The sequence below is a fragment of the Rhinolophus sinicus genome, linkage group LG05 (genome assembly GCF_036562045.2).
Source record: "Rhinolophus sinicus isolate RSC01 linkage group LG05, ASM3656204v1, whole genome shotgun sequence".
Lineage (NCBI taxonomy): Eukaryota > Metazoa > Chordata > Mammalia > Chiroptera > Rhinolophidae > Rhinolophus > Rhinolophus sinicus.
The window spans coordinates 182,089,461-182,106,599 of record NC_133755.1 but is presented as its reverse complement, the minus strand read 5'-3'; the positions used below and the strand labels follow the sequence as shown (position 1 = coordinate 182,106,599).

The 17,139-nt window shown below is 52.0% G+C and overlaps 1 protein-coding gene and 1 long non-coding RNA gene across 7 annotated transcripts in view; both read left to right on the top strand.

Annotated features, from left to right (window-relative positions):
- The window catches only part of RPS6KA2 (ribosomal protein S6 kinase A2), a 299,944-nt gene extending 296,615 nt beyond the window's left edge, over positions 1 to 3,329 (top strand). For all 6 annotated transcript variants that reach the window (XM_074333812.1, XM_074333813.1, XM_074333816.1 and 3 more), the window contains one exon: positions 185 to 3,329. In XM_074333812.1, coding sequence (XP_074189913.1) covers positions 185 to 310 — 126 coding nt within the window. In that variant the 3' untranslated portion in view covers positions 311 to 3,329. The remainder of the gene's footprint in view (positions 1 to 184) is intronic.
- A 9,678-nt stretch (positions 3,330 to 13,007) lies between these two features.
- On the top strand, positions 13,008 to 15,683 carry LOC141571739 (uncharacterized). The gene is made up of 2 exons (XR_012496830.1): positions 13,008 to 15,292; positions 15,531 to 15,683. It is a non-coding gene; the product is annotated as an uncharacterized LOC141571739 (long non-coding RNA).
- Positions 15,684 to 17,139: the final 1,456 nt, after the last annotated feature.

Here is a 17,139-nt window from a genome sequence, read left to right as displayed (position 1 = left end):
TGGATGCGGTGAGAAGAACAAATCGCTGTTATTTACGAGGGGCCCAGTGTGTGCCAGGCTGCGCCCTGGGCTCACTGCTCAGCACCCCAGTGTCCGGCAGTGGCCCAGAGAGGCCTATGGCTGCAGGCTCCCACTCAGGAGCTGGTGACACTGCAGTCACCTGGCCCTTTCCTTTGTTTTGCAGGGCGCAATGGCTGCCACCTACTTTGCTCTAAACAGAACCCCTCAGGCCCCACGGCTGGAGCCAGTGCTGTCGTCCAGCCTGGCCCAGCGCAGAGGCATGAAAAGACTCACGTCCACGAGGTTGTAGCAGCAGCAGGGCCTGCAGCATCGTCGGCTCGCGGGCGCTGGCCTGGGATCCGGTCACGGGCGCTGCTGGAGTGAGCACAGCGCCTTTGCTTGCTCTGCGTTTCCTTGTTCAGCCCAGAGAGGATCAACGGTGACCTCCCAGCTCCTCGCTCTGCTGACCTGCCACCTCCTTCCCCAGCAAAACCAGACGGACTCCCGTCACCACCGGCACCCACGCTGAACGCCTGTGGGGTCCCTTCTGACTGTGGGCCTCTGACCCATGGCTCCTGCTTTGCGGAGACATTTTTTCCAATCGTAAAGCCAGTCTCCTGGTGAGATTTCCGACACATGCACCCTAGTCGTTATGTAAGGGAATGTCTCGAGCAGTGTACGGCCGTGCCTCCCTGGGAGGAGCTGGCTGGTGGTCCTGGAGTTCCTGGCGGGCTGAAGGACAGGGGACACATGGCACTAGGAGCAGATGCCTGGCCCCCTCAAGTTGACCCAAAGAGCCCTGTCTTGTTGCGCCTGCGTTTCTGACTGAGGTGTTGTGTCCTGTCGCGGATCTGAGCGGGAGGAGCCCCCCAGAACCGGCCAGCGGTGTCTGCCTTGGTACCACATTTCACAAGAGTCGCCCATCCCCCTCATCCCAGGGCCCATGCCCCTGCCCCCCGCTCTAGATCGCAGAGGCCACTGGAGCTTCCAGGATCCTGGCTCCGCTGGCTGAGGGCCCGGTCCACCTGTTTCCCCACTGCTGTGGGTTTGCTCTGCTTTCCTGGTCCCAGAAAAGCTATGACCATAGAACCGTGAGCTCTGCTGCCTCCCATCAATCTTCTGTCAGCCCCACTGGTGACAGGATGGGCACATGAGGCCGCTGCCCCAGCCTGGGGGCCGGGGAGCTGGAAGCTGCGTGAGCAGAGCAGTGATGCACTTTGTGGAAGCTGTCTCCTTGTGTGTCTGTTGCACAGTCTGTCCTCACCTGGCCAGTCAGTGATGGGCAGTGTCCCCCTGGGCTGTGTTCACACAGGTGTGGTGTGGTGCAGAGCAAGCGGGCGTGCGTTGCTTTGGTAAAGAAAACCGGCACAGGCTCAGTGCCACTGCCCAGGCCTGGAGGAGCGGTGCGTGTGTCCTGTCTCCTCCCAGCCGGTCCCAAGCCAGGGAGCCACCTGCCAGGCTGACAGGAGACTCAAGCCCGCCCTCTGTCTGTCCAATTGTCCCTCTGCGCTGAGGCTGGACTGCGGGAGCATCTGTTGCTCACAGCCAGGTTTTCACTAAGGAGACGCTATTTCATTGTTTCTTTTGTCCCTGCATCTCAACTCTCTCTGGTACCCAACACACACACGCGCGCACACACACACACACACACACACACACACACACACTCTGCGTTCTGAAAAATTACTCCTTAGCTTGGTCTACTATTTTCAGACCTTAAAATATAAACGATTTCAGAAGCTTTAATTATTCCATGAGGTGTTTTTTCTCTCTCAGAGAACCACAAGAAATAAAAGGTGGGGGGCAAGTTCATGCACATGTTTTCCCACCAAGCCCCGTTAGGCATGTCTCATGTTTTCTCAACAGAAAATGCTTTCTCCAGGCTCACGTGACCTCCACCCACAATAGCTTCATCTTAGACCTGAGTTATGTCACTTATTGTTAGAAACTTAGGAGAAACTGGAGAGCCTTCAGAAGTCGACCCAAGTCATTCCATCTTGTGTTGGCTGCAGGGGCAACTGCTCAGCCCCTAGGCCTGGCCTGTCTGCTGGGCGGTTTGTTTGCTTAAGGTCCGCAGTTCTGATGGAGGGAAGGGAGGCTGAGGACTGAGGGGCGTGCCGGGGAGCAGCAGGTGTGGAGGCTACACTCCTGCGTGCGCTGTAGTTGCCGGCCCCAGCGGGATCCCCAGGCTCCTGTAGCCCACACTCTGCCCTCAGCGGGGAGTGGGTGTGCGTCCCCAGAGCTACTGTGCCAGCTGCTCTGCTGAACCAGCGCTACTTGAATGTCTGTCCAGTACCACCGCTTTCTCTCCTATACCCACAACAGCCCCTTCAGCAGAAAGTCAGCCTAGAGCAGTGATGATACCGTTTCGCAAAGTGAACGTTCAAACGCCAATGGCTGTGCCATCGGCATGTGAATGAAGGTGTCATGGCCATTCTCATGGCGCCTGTACAGGCACCTCTCTTAGTGAAAGGCTGGGTAGGATCGCACACGTGACAGTTAAATAGCTGCCCTGCTCACACCTCTCACCACATCCCTTGGATCAGGAAACCACAGCATTTGTCGCCAGAAAACCAAGGCCCACATCTCAGGCCTCCTAGCCCACCGCCAAGGGCCCCTTCACGGCACCCACAGGTGTGGTGTCACCCCACCCTGACAGCCCCCCTGTTTAGGAGAAACACCTGAGTGGCCCCACCAGTGTGGGAGCTTTCATAGATGCCACCCCCCAGACTGGGCAAGAGTGAGCCGTCCATCACTTCTGTCCTCAGGTCAGATTGTTGTCTGGTTTTAAACTAGCGTTGTGTGTGTTGATGTTTGGAACTGCATTGGCTTTCTCGGTGACAGTAGTGCTCAGTGTCAGCCAGTATTGCTCGTTACACGGTGTTATTCCTGACGCGGCCTCTCGGACTGCCTCGTGCTTACTGGGTCCCTCAAGCACGTGATAACTTGATTTGCACTCTGTTCATTTCCCACGGGGTCTGGTTGCCCTTCACCTCTCCGAGAGGCGTGAATTCTCTAGAATAGAAAATGCCCCTGAGTGGTGAGGAAAAGGCAGTGGTGACTCCAGGGTGGCCTTGCAGAGCTCAGGAAACCACTGGGGAAAGGACGAGACCTGTCCAGACGCTGTGGTCGCTGGCATGGAGCACGCTTTCTACCCAGACCCCTGACTCAGCACTTTGTTTACAAGCCGCGTTGATGTTTACAGGCCATTCTTTTGTTCATGCTTTCTGTTTTATGTGGAGATGGGCGGCCACTGTACAGATATTTATTACGCTTTCCAGACTTTCTGAATAGATTTTTTAAATAAACATGGGTTTTATGAAGTGTAATATTTTTCTAGCATTACAGTAACCTTTAGACTTTCTACACAGTCACCAACAATAGTCTGCAGATAGCTCCTTACTCCCCCGTCTTGGGGCGGCTGCCAGCCTCTGCTGCTACGAGATGGCATCTCCCTGGGGGATGCGGGCAGTATTGCCATGCACTCCACAGGGAGCACCGTGTGTGTGTGTGTGTGTACATGCTCGTATGTGTGTACATGTGTGCACGTGACTGTGTCATGTGAGCATGTACTTCCATGTGACGTGGGAGCATGTTTGGTGTGTGCATGTGTGTACATGTTTGTGTGTATACTGTGCACGTGTGTGGTATCAGCCTGTTTGTGTGTGGTGTGTATGTGTGTGCATCTATGGTGCACACATGGTGTGTGTGCACATGCCTGTGTGGTGAACATGTATGTAGTGTACATGTGTGGTGTGCATTTGCATGAGTGAGAACATGTGTGTACACATGTGTGTGTACGCAGAGCCTGGCTGTGTGATGGGACAGGGTGGGGGCGCTGGCAGGAGACAGTGGATGGTGGTGTTGGTGGTGAAGCAGGTGGCCCAGCGGTGGCTGCTGGGGGCCATCCCTGCTGTGTCACCTGCCCCCACATGCCCACCCATCCTTTCTTTATACAGAAACAAACCAAGAAGCTGAGCTTGGTCGTCAGCTCTCCAATGTACCATCTTCTTCCCATTTGGCCAGTTCCTAACCTGCTATGTCACCAGGTGACACATACACACATTCTGCCCTCATTTTGTGGATGTTGCCCCAGCAGAGGAAGGGACTCTCCCTGAAACCCAAGACTGCCTGTGCCTGCAGGCGCATTGAAACCGCAGGGGACTTTCAGGGCCAAGAACTGCTGCCCGAGAAGTTCTGGCTCCTGCTTCACCAGAGCGCTTGGAGAGTGCTGACTGAAAATGCTGCAAACTTGGAAAAACATCCCTTCCATTCAACATGTGTTGTTTTCTGTTGCTGCCATGACCAAGTCCCACAAACCTGGTGGCATGACACAATTCATTAGGTTACAGTTCTGGAAGTCAGAAGTCCAAAACACGTATTCTGGGGCTAAAATCAAGGTGTCGGCCAGACTGCGCTCCTTCTGGAGGCTCCAGGGAGAGGCAGAACCCCCTCCCCCAGTTCCTGGAGGTCCCTGCCTCCCTCCCTCCTCAGAGCCAGGCACAGCAGGTCCACTTCCCCTTTTGTCGCTCACTCACCCCTCTGCCTCCTCCTGCATTACTGAGGACGCTTGTGATGACACGGGGACACTGGGACACTCCCGCTATTGAAGGTCAACTCATTAGCCGTCTCGGTCCCCCTTCTCCATGTAACCTGACATAGTCGCAGGTTCTGGGGACGAGGACATGACAACTTTTGAGGGCCCATTATCCTGTCAACCACACTACATCGAGCTGAGTATAGACCTGCTTATGGTTTTCAGCCTGTGTGCGTGTGTTTGGTTCAGGAAACATGAGGTCAAGAACTGTGCCATTTCTGAGGCTTTGCCCAACTCAGGCTGATGAGTTGTCCTGCCACCGAGCCACTGGATGTCGGACGGAAACGCGAGAGCTGGGGTCCGAGTGCACAGAGCAGACAGCATGTGCCCATGCACACGTCCGTTCCCTGACCCCCCAAGTCTCAGGGTGATGGAGAGACCCAGGAGGAGGAGGAATGAGCAGTGGACTTATGTCACAGCTGAACACCCCGATTTAGGAAAGTCCAAAACCCCAGGCGGGACATGGTCTCTATCTTCCTGGGCTGTGCATTGTGCAAACGTTGAGAAGGTGTGCAGAAATGCAAGACCCATTGGGGTTTGTCTCCCAATAATAAGCCACTCCATTTTGTATCTACTGTCCCCAAATGCTGAAGTGAGTGTCATCTGAGAGACCGCCGGCAGGCCGGGGAGAGGAGGCTGGCCCGCACGTTCGCTGCTGCCCTTATCTCATGGGGCCGTCAGCTAGCTCTCAAGTGTCAGCAAGTCACAAATGCACCTGAGGATAGAAACATCCATCTGTTTTGGGACTTAGGATAGGCCCCCAGACACCTTTCATTCAGAATATTGAATACATAATCTCACATCCAACTGTCACTTGTAAGCAACACCACCCCAGGCCTCAGCCGCATCTGCTTCCCAAGATGCTGAGGAAGGAGGCGGGTAAAGGGGGCAACAGCCTGAGCTGCTGGGCTCAAGGCCAGCCCATCACCAATTCTCAGGCCCCACAAACTGCTAGCAACTTATCTGGCCTGTGACCTTCGAGTTCTGGGGGGAGGGATTCCTAATGCCGCTCATGACTCAGGACCCAGAGTTGTCAGCGAGCGTTGGCCTGGCTGTGCCACCCGCAGCATCAGGCCTGTCTCCGTCCCTATCCCCAGAGCCTGGCTCACTCTGCCACACACAGGACAAGGTGCCACCCTCAGACAGGCACCCCTTCAGCTTCTTCCGTTTGTCGGTATTTTTACATAGTGACAATAACCTCACCATGTGGAAACAGGCTAAACAGACGAGCCTGCGTGGCAGAGTCACTCAATCAGAACACGCTTCCTGAGCACGGACCACAGGCCACCGCTGTCCTCAGGGCCAGGCCCTCCGCAGCGGGGCTGGTTCTCCAGTGGGGAGAAGAGTGCACCAGGTCAGGGCCAGTGTCACAGCAGGTCCCCAGGTCCTGAGCGCCTGCAGGAACACAGGGCGCGGGACCGCTCCCCAGTCCTTCAGATCTGCCCGCCCTTCTCAGCAATACACACCAACTTCTCAGTGCGGAGCCTGTGACCTCCATGGTTTTAGTTAATTAATTCCCAGTAACGGCTTCAGGATCTAAGATCAAAAGCACTCATTTATGACATGTGCATTCAGATTCATGTTTTTCACTTTACTCCGTTGAGGAAAAACATCAAATAAACATTTGACAGAGAAACAAGCCTCAGTATGCTGTTTCTGTCACACCTGAGCTCAGGCAAGAAAGCCACATTCCTGAATGGCCACTGTGATGCCAGCCAGACGTCATGGTGTGCAAGGAGCCCCACTTGTTTCAGTGTTGGCCCCGGAATTTTATCCACACGTGTTTCCCTCCTGAGGGAAGCGGACACGATTCACTGGCCTCTCAGCTCTCCTGGGTTCCACGCTGGACTGCGGGACGCTGTGACCCCGGAAGCTCGACTCACAGGGAGATACGTCAAAACCTCAGGCTTTCAAACTCGGCTTGTTTGTCATTTAAAACTATGGGCTTAGAGTGGATCAGTCAGGTTTTATTGCTTCTAGGCCTAAAGAGCAGTTGGAAAGGTAGGTGTTCAGACTGAAGGAAAGGTTTGTCTTTAAAAAGAGAGAGAAATTAAGATCAGATTTAGGCTCTTCACACAAATTTGAAAAATATTTTTAGAGCCTTAAGTTTTGCTAACAATATAAAGTCAAGCCTATTGACAAAATATCTCCAAACAGCCAAAGAAATCCCAAATCACATAAAACCCAAATTAAAGACTCTGACATGAACAGAGGTGAAAATTGGATTTCTAAACCGTTGAGAAGATTAGTGATGAAAGCATGAAGTCTGGCTCCATAGCCACCCGATGTGTGAGATAAACGGAAGCCAGGAGGTAGGTCAAGCCCGCGCAGCACGGGGCTGGGACTCGCATCCAGCGCCTCCAGAGGCCCAGAGGTCTCCATACTTCCTTCCCTCCAACACCTTCCTGGGCCCCTATGTAAATCGCAGACTGCAGGGCAGCTCTGGGCCACTTGTGTGTCTCCGTGTCCCCAGAGGGGCACAGTTGGCACCCCTCAGTGTGGCGTGGGGTTTGGGGATCCAGGATGGCTGCTGGAAACATTGCAAGGACAAACCACAAAGACAGTGCCCTGAACCGCAGTCTGGAAGATTCTACTGCGGGGACAGCTGGCCCAGCCACTGATTCATTCACTCAGACAAATAGGTGTTGACACCCCCTCTTCACCAGGCACCACGGAAGGCGGAAGCCACAGTGAGCGAGCAGGCGAGTCTCCCTGCTACTCCGCCCTCAACTGGCTTCCGTCCTAATGAGAGGAGAGCTAAGCAAACACACTGTCGGCCAAACAACGTCCGCCCTATAGAAAAGTCCGATAAGATTTTATTTGAGCCAAAATTTGAGGACCTTCCTGGAAGCAAAGCCTTGAGGGACTGAAATAATGCTCCAGAGAACAGTTTTGCAGTTGCTTTCATGCACTTAGAATCAAAGTAGAAAACGTAAGGAAGAGACATGAAATCCCTTGATGGTAGGTTAAGAGGGCGGGAGAAAGCAAAGTGGGAAATCCCTAGGATTGGATAAGAAGTAAAAGGAGGGACACATGCGTCTTTCACCTTGGTGAGGGCAGGATAGTTAATCATTAGCACGCACAGCACAGAGAGATGGTATTCGGGTACCAGGTAACAGTGAGGGGGTCTGTGGTCTCGTGCTCTGGTGCAGTGGCTGTGCCTTCGGTAGAGAGGAAAAGAACAGTACTCTGGTATGTTACCCTAGATGCATGGGAACGTGGACAGGGCTCAGTTAAGGTAAGGGCTGACCTTTGTTACCTGTGACCACCTGCCATGAGCTGCTCTGTTGGGAATTTGTGATCAGGCCATCCTGTGTAGTGACTGTCATTCACTGAGCTTCTCAGGCCTGCTATGTGACACCCCCTCCCCACACCAGGGCTTGTCAAGTTTATTGCGTAGCCCCTTTTATTCACAAAATAAATGACACAAATGATGTAGCCTGTCAGATGGCAAAGAGTTATGGGACATGGGGTCAGAGGAGGTTCCATGTGGAGGGGCGTTGAAGGAGCTGGTGGGCCCGAGACAGGTCTGCAGGACAGGGAGAGGTCTGCAGGGGCAGGGAGAGGTCTGCAGGGGCAGGATAGGGAGAGGTCTGCAGGGCAGGGAGAGGTCTGCAGGGGCAGGACAGGGAGAGGTCTGCAGGGGCAGGGCAGGGAGAGGTCTGCAGGGGCAGGGAGAGGTCTGCAGGGGCAGGGAGAGGTCTGCAGGGGCAGGGCAGGGAGAGGTCTGCAGGGGCAGGATAGGGAGAGGTCTGCAGGGGCAGGGAGAGGTCTGCAGGGGCAGGACAGGGAGAGGTCTGCAGGGGCAGGATAGGGAGAGGTCTGCAGGGGCAGGGAGAGGTTTGCAGGGGCAGGGAGAGGTCTGCAGGGGCAGGGAGAGGTCTGCAGGGGCAGGGAGAGGTCTGCAGGGGCAGGGCAGGGAGAGGTCTGCAGGGGCAGGGAGAGGTCTGCAGGGGCAGGGCAGGGAGAGGTCTGCAGGGGCAGGGAGAGGTTTGCAGGGGCAGGGAGAGGTCTGCAGGGGCAGGGAGAGGTCTGCAGGGGCAGGATAGGGAGAGGTCTGCAGGGGCAGGATAGGGAGAGGTCTGCAGGGGCAGGATAGGGAGAGGTCTGCAGGGGCAGGATAGGGAGAGGTCTGCAGGGGCAGGGAGAGGTCTACAGGGGCAGGATAGGGAGAGGTCTGCAGGGGCAGGGAGAGGTCTGCAGGGGCAGGGAGAGGTCTACAGGGGCAGGATAGGGAGAGGTCTGCAGGGGCAGGGAGAGGTCTGCAGGGGCAGGGAGAGGTCTGCAGGGGCAGGGAGAGGTCTACAGGGGCAGGATAGGGAGAGGTCTGCAGGGGCAGGGAGAGGTCTGCAGGGGCAGGGAGAGGTCTGCAGGGGCAGGATAGGGAGAGGTCTGCAGGGGCAGGATAGGGAGAGGTCTGCAGGGGCAGGGAGAGGTCTGCAGGGGCAGGGAGAGGTCTGCAGGACAGGGAGAGGTCTGCAGGGGCAGGGAGAGGTCTGCAGGGGCAGGATAGGGAGAGGTCTGCAGGGGCAGGGAGAGGTCTGCAGGGGCAGGGCAGGGAGAGGTCTGCAGGGGCAGGGAGAGGTCTGCAGGGGCAGGGAGAGGTCTGCAGGGCAGGGAGAGGTCTGCAGGGGCAGGATAGGGAGAGGTCTGCAGGGGCAGGATAGGGAGAGGTCTGCAGGGGCAGGGCAGGGAGAGCCTTTTTTAAAAGTCCTATCTAAGATTTGTTATGGAAAGTTCCAGAAAAGCAGACTTACAAGGAGCCCATATGGTCAATTACTATTTTTGCTGTGCTTATGCCAACAACCAGGCCAAGTTTAATGAGATAAGATGTATTTTACAAATAAGTGGCTGTGAAACTTCTTGGGGAAGTTTCAAAGACAGGAATGAAGGGGAACAGAATATGCCACCTCAAATTACGCCTCTTCGGCCTAAGGCTTATTTGAGCTGGTTATTTTCAAGAAACAGCAGATACAGAAGCTCTGAAAACAGAGTAGAAGCTACCCTTTTGTAGGGGACATTTAGGTTTGTAAAGGAAATCGGCGTTTGTCAGGGTGTCTCCCTCATTTGTCGGTTAAGTCTGCTCTACCTGGAAGAGAAGGGTAACTAACCCCAGAGTATCCTCCGTGGAGAAATCTGCATGACAACCTTCCCACTTTGCTGCGCTCTTCCTGGTGGCCTCCCGGAGCTGAGGTCCCCTCCCCAGCATCATTCTTTTGTCTTTAGCTGAAGATGGTATTCAGGGGGTGATGGGGGTCACCTCGGACTCTCTTTTCCTGGGTCTCTACCTTGTGAACAGAAGTATACATGTTATAAAACAGAAGTATACATGTTATAAAACTCCTTGCTAATCTTTCTTTCATTACAGGGCGTCTCGGCCAAGAACCAGAAGGGTAGGGTAAGATTATTTGTCCTCTTCTACAGCAGCAAAGCCTAACCTGAACTGTTGTGGAGCAACTGGTGGTCTCAGCTATCCTCACTACCGTACTTTGCACAGACATGCATGTTTAGTGCAGAATATTCATGTTTTCCTGCAGAGATATTTGATTGCAGGGCGCTAAGGCTCAGCCCCAGACCTCACTGAGGCGCTAATGTAATATACAGCATTGCACCACAGTACCTTCCTAAAATCCAGAATAGTCTGCATTCTGAAATACACAGGGCCCCAAGTATCTCAGATAAGAAACTGTAGGCTGTATCTACTTCCTCTAACATGTGTTTAACCTCTTTGGGATTTCCATTCACCTCTTTGTCTAATTTCTCCAACAGTAGGAACTGGCAGTTGGAAAACAGCAGAGCCCAAACTCTCACAGTTGTGAGAACAGTATTTAAAATTCAACTTGAGTAGCATCATTTACTTTAAGTAAAGCAGATGACTCTCCATGATGCGGTGGGCCTCATCCTGTCAGTTGAAGGCCTTGAGAGCAAAGACTGAGGTTTCTGAAGAAGGAAGTCTCAAGGCTGCAGCATAGAAACTTGCCTGAGTTTCCAACCAGCAGATTCAAGACTGCACATCAACTCTTACCTGAGTCTCCAGCCTGCCAGTGAAATGGGTGGGTAGGTAGGTAGGTAGAGAGATGATAGGACAGATGATAGATATAGATAGACAGATGATAGATAGATAGATGATAGATCCATAGATCGATAGATGAAAGATGGTAGATAGATAGGAGAGAGCGATTAGAACACATAGATACAGATAGATAAATGATAGGACAGATGATAGGTAGATGACTGATTAATAGACGGACCTCCTGTTGGTGCTGTTTCTCTGGAGAACTCTAATACATTAAGACTGTCTACCTTGCAGAAAATGAAGAGGAGATCTGGTCGTCACCTGGGCCTGATACAGTCACCCCACGTCAGCCCTGTGTGCCATCACATACACATCAAGCTCTCAGTAGGGCCCCAGACAACTTTTATTTGCAAAGGACCTCAGACCCGCTGTAACTATAACTCCCTGTATACCCAGTACCTCCTGCTCAGCTACTTGGGGCCAAGTACTGCAGGCAGGTTTGAATGCAGTTTGGGTCACAACGGCTGCCTAAAATTGCAGGGTTACTGTCCAGGAGACTAAGCCCACCGGTCCTTTACATTCAGCTCAGGCGTTACCTCCATAAAATCTTCTCCAGCCCTGACTGCTCCCCACAGACCCTGGTACCCGAGCGAGACAGACATGGAAATGGAATTGCTCCTGGTGTGCCTGGCTCCCCCAGCCTGGCACAGCCCTGACGGCAGGCGTCCTCTTCTATTCCTAGCTCCAGTGCAATGCCTGGCAAACAACATCTGGGAATGAATGAGTGACGTACTGAGCTGGGACCCACAGGACCCACTGTGGGACAGAGTCCCAGAGAGCAGTTTCCAGGCTCTCGGCCTCACATGGAAAGGTGCTGGCTTGGGTAGTAGATGGCCGTCAGCTGTAACTGGTTGGCCGTCAGCTGTTACCAGTTAGCCACCAGCCACTGATATAACTGCTGTGGCTACGCTAGCAGGCGTGGATTGCAGTTAGCAAGTACGTTGGTTGGCAGAGAAGGGGACGGCGGATTGTGGATCGTGTGGCTCCTGCTTCCTGTGTCTCCAACCCAGCCGCCCACGAGAATATAGTGGTATGACTCCCCCATCTATGGCTCCGTGGGTGTTCCTTTTTGGCCTCACCCTGTCCTGCATTCTTGTGCGGGGAGCGGGACTAGAGACCCTGCGTGACACCCACCTTGTGCCAACCCTGTAAATGTGACCATGTGCAATTCTAAATAGGGCTTTGGTGTCCTCAGGGGTGGGGAGGTGGGAGGGATGAGATGACTTTGCTGACCAAGGCAGGTTGACCACAGAATTCATTTCTTCTTCCCGGAAGGTCACTGCTTCCTCTGGAAAGTGCTTTCCGTGTTTGCACTTGTCACAATTCGCCACTAGAGGGGGGAATCGACATCCCCTAAATATGCCCTTGGAACCAGAGGAAGTTAAAAGAGGTGCCCCCCTCTCCCTTGTTTCTCACAGTTCTGAGGCTGGTCAGTCTAAGATCTGAGTGTCAGCAGATTCGGTGTCTGGTGGGGACCTGCTTCCTGGTTCAGAGATGGCCCTGGTCTCTTCTTATAAGGGCCCCCCACCCCATGGCCTCATCTAACCCTAACCACCACCCAAAGGTCCCCCTCCAATTACCATCTCGCTGAGGGGTAGGACTTCAGCAAATGAGTTTGAGGGGACACGAACATCAGCCCATTGCACCTCCTTAACGGTGAGCTTCTTGCTGTGTGGGTAGCATGTGGCTGAGGCTTTGGGTCGGCCCCGTTGCTGCTGCTGGCGGGAGAACTGCCGGTGAGGTCAGCATACTAGCGGAGCTGTGTGCAGAACTTGCTCACTCAGCAGGTCGGGAGAGCAGCCCTGAGGCCACAGGGATGGTACCAAGGGGCTGAGCCACCTGCTTACACTCACACCTGTGCTGTGGGACCTGCGGACCCTCACACGGCCTGGGACTGTCACTGGGACAGACCGAGCCCGGGTCTGCTCCATTCCCCCTGCCTGGAACTCTCTTCCCCAGGCCTTGAGGGCTGCTTCTGCTGGTGATTTAGGCCTCGCCACCTCAGAGGCTTTCTCTGACCGTCCCGCCCAAACCAGCACCCCACCCACCTGCCCTGTCAAAGTTCTGCCTTACCCATCACCTGCTCATCTCCCGCCCGGCACTTAGCATAACCTGGCATTCATTTTCTCTCTCCCTTCCTCCCTCCTCCCTCTCTAGTTCCCTCCTCTCTCCCTCTTCTCTCTCTCTCTCTCTCTCTCTCTCTCTCTCTCTCTCTCTCTCTCGCCCTCCCTCCCTCCCTCCTCCCTCCCTTCCTCCCTCTCCCTCTTCTCTCTCCCTCTCTAACCCCCTCACCCTCTGCATGTTTCTCCAGGTGGACTGTGATCACAGCAGAATCCTTATCTGTTGTGTTTACCTGAACCCCAGACACAATACTGACCTTTGGGAAGCAGCCAATACCAACTGGGGGACAGATGAGAGACTGAACCATGGAACGAGAGTGACCATAGCGCAGACAGGCGTGGGAGCCCACACATAAGACCCGAACTGGTTTCACTTATGAGAAAACACTTTCCCTCCTCCTGCTCCCCGTCCCACCCCAAAAGTCACTGGAAAACATTTTCAACACACAGTACAAGTGCTGAGTGAAATAGGAAATGCCTTCACTTTGGCAGCTGGAATGCCAGCCATGGCATGCAGAGCTGCGTGAAGCCCACCACCTCGGGCTCCTGTGACATGAATGTGGGAGGAAGCACCAGTGGGAGTGTCACTCCCCCTCCTGCAGGGGACAGTGTGAATGTGCACGGGACACGGCAGGTGCTCAGCCACACCACCTCCTTTCCCACTCGTGGCACTTTTATCGCCCATGGAGCCAACGTCCCATTCAGGCAAATGGACCCAAGGACACCAGTTTGCTTAATCAGCACAGAATTCTGCCAAGCTGTGTCTCTCTTTTGAAGCCAGGAAGTAGGCTAGAGATAGTGGATGAGGACAAAGCACTGTTGGCTTTCTGATACACTGCTCAGAACCGCCCTGCAGATCCCAGCAGCCTGGCCTGCGTGGAAGTTCCTCTGAGGCCAACTAAGCAAAATTACCTCAGTCAAACTTTAACCCACTTTGAGGGTGAAAGATTTCTGCAGAAAAGGACTGATCCCTTTCTGTGTTTTAATGTTACTGTGTGTTAACCGATGTGAGAGTATTACACTCACAGTGTAGTCACAAAATTCGCCACAATTCAGCTGGCTGTTTTAATCACTGTGGTTTACATCACATTGTAGAAAATGAGGCTTAGACAGCGTCCTTAGAATTCAAGTTTCCAACCCATTAAGAAGAGGTGCCACCGTGGAAGGCTGGCGTAACGCAAGTGAGACAAGAGGAAAGTGGCACCACTGTCATGACTGGCAAGACACCTTCTCAGAGGAAACGATGTGTAAAGTGTGTGACCAGGCACAAATAGCAGGACGGGCCTGCAATTTGTGATGGTTAAAGAAAATCACCTTCATGAAAAACACGTTAAGCCAACATTATGTATTCAGAATTTACAGACTTTTTGACAGCTTGAAACATCGTTTAGGTTAAAAGAAGTTATAATAATAAACTGGTCTGAAACACACCTCATCAACCCCAACATGGAAGAGCATAGGAACGACTGAAGAGCAGCCAGCTGCTTGGAACGACTCACGTCCTGGGCCAGCATCAAACTTTCAAATGTACAAAGAAACGTTGCCAGCCCGAGGCCTGAAAAATAAAACCACGGAGTGGGTATTTGAGTCTTTTAGTGTCAGCTAGAGGTGAAAAAGAGGAATTTCTATCCCAATGGACGGTGCTCCAGCTCTGTTGGCTGAAAATTGGGGTTTGTTGGAATTTTGAAACAAGACACGGAAGTTTGTGTTACTGCTTTGTTCCGTTATGTGATACATGTCGAAAATATTTACATTCTGCTTCCGGAGGCAGACACTTTGGAGAGGGTAATGGATAGAGTTCTTTCAATTGTTCGGCAAATATGTGCAAAGGGTCTGAATCATCACCCGTTCACGGAACTACTGAAAAATCCACAAGCCTGGCGGTTGAGTCCTGGAAGAGTTTTACGGGACTTTACTCCTCCTTTACCTCCAATTCAAGACTTTCTTAAAACAAAGGGGATGTTTGCCACGTTGGCTAAGCAAGGAAGAGGGGCAGTGTGACGTATGTCTTCTCACCAGTATCACACTGTATATGGATGAGCTAAACCTGAAGCTGGAAGGCTTTCTTTCAGCGCTTCCTTGTGACCTGGCTAGATGGGTAGGAGAATTTATTTGCAATTGGAATTTCTGGAATACAAATCATGATTTGACAAAATTCTCTAACATGAGCAGGCAGAACATTTAGTAATAATAAACAGCAGTGTGTAAATTAGCTGCAAAAACTGCCCCCCCCCCCATTTGAAGCGATGCTGTTCAAATTGTGCAATAAACTGAGCTTTGGATTCAATGTTAAAACAACCGGTTGCAACAAGAGTGGGTGAGTTTACTTAACTTGAGCTGATGTCATTTTGAAACTGACATTGCTTCTGCTTCAAAGTAAATTCTTCTAAAAAAGCTGAGCCAGTTTTGTCAGTATGAATGCAAACGTGAACTGAAAATGAGCTTGGGGGCCCCTCAATTCAGTCCAGGAAACTTTTCCATATGTTTGGAATACCTTGGGTATGTGAATATACTTTTTAAACTGTAAATTCTGTGAAATTTAAATACAGATCAAGCATTGCCAATGAAAATTTGGCATCTGAACTGTGATGAATTATAAGATTTTGAAGACTTAGTACAAAAAGAACATAAAATATTTCAATAAAAATTTTTATGTTGATTACATACTGAAATAATGGCTATATTGGACTAAATCGACTATTATAATTAATTTTACTGGTTTCTTTTTACATTTCAGTGTGGCTGCTGAAAACGTGTGTCCTGCGTGTGGCTCTTGTCACATTTCTGCTGGGCAGGGCCCAACTGGACAGTCCCCTTTCTTCATGCGGGGGTGTGTAGAAGAGAGCGGTTCGGTTGTCCTGCTGTCCTAGTAAACGTCCCACTCACTGGACATGTTTGATTACTTCCTCAGAGTTTCCTTGGATTAGTTCCCACAACCGTTTCATTTCCTGTGACCTGGAGGTGGATGGAGCTACAGGCTCAATTACATTCAGGTTCAAGCTATGGGGTGGTGGGTCCCCCCAGCCCCGCCATGGGGCTGTGTACCTGATGTTGCACGGCCCCAGGGGGTACCAAGTGATGTTAGGTGACCAGATGATCCGTCCTTGTAAATGTGCACAGAATCCCTGGGCAGCCTCTGCTGCCTATGAGCGCCCAGCCCCCACTCACGTGCCAAGTGAGGTCAGCATCCCTTGGTGATTTCTGTCTGCATCGGTCACTTCACAAGGGATTGCAAACTGGTGTTCTTTGGCTACCGTTCCTTCATATTCCCTCTCTAAAAAGAAGGCTTTCCTTTATCACTACAACTGACTGAAATGGTTTATGCAGGTAAGCGTTCTTTCCCTTTAATTACCAATGGTCAGTGCACTGATTGTGATAAAAGAGTTTCAGGGGTTTTGTTTTGTTTGCTTTTGAATGCATCTTTTTTGAGGTGTTTGTTTGTTTTTTACTGTTAAATTTTTTAAAATAACTTTATTGGGATAAAATGCACATATTACACAATTCACCCGTTTAAGGTGTATAATTTAATGGTTTTTAGCATAGTCAGAGTTGTGCAACCATCACTACAATCAGTGCTAGACCATTTTCACCACCCAGAAAGGACGCCTGTGCCCATTACCAGTTACTCTGCTTCTCCACGTCTCCCAGGGCAGCCACCCAGCTATTTACATCGCTGTGGACTTGCCTACTCAGGACATTTCATGGACGTGGAATCACACGATGTGTGATCCTTTGTGTCTGGCCTCTTTCACTTCATTTCTGCCTGGAAATATAACTCAACATGGACGTCACATTTAAATGTACTTCACAGGTCTTTTTTTAATAAAATTTTTGCTGTTACAAAATTTCGCTGAGTTTATATAGCTCCCCACTTCTCAGTCTACATGGTGATCACTCAGGCCTCTGAGACTTCATACGAGAAACCTCCAGAAACTGCAGAAGCTGTTCGCTCTCACAGGGAGATGACGGTAAAGCTTCCTCTGCTCTGGGGCTCTCGTTGCTCAAACGTGGCCTAACGCTCCAAGAAAACCGCTTTTCCTCTCACGTGGGACATGACGTCCCTTTTATATATTATTTTACAGTTTCTATTTTGTAGATTTAAAACCGAGGTCTAGGGAATTTGAGTCACGTGCCAAATGTCATCAAATAACGAGGGGTTCATTCACCTGACTGGAAGGTCTTAGTCCCTCTGCCATGCCCTGACTCACAGGGTGTGGACGCCCCAGCAGGCCACGTGGATGCCCCAGCAGGACACATGGCCACCGTAACCCCTGGGCCGTCAGTCCCACAAGATGCTCCTTCCTATAGGGTTCCATGGTTGAGGAAGTTTGCGAAATGCTACACAG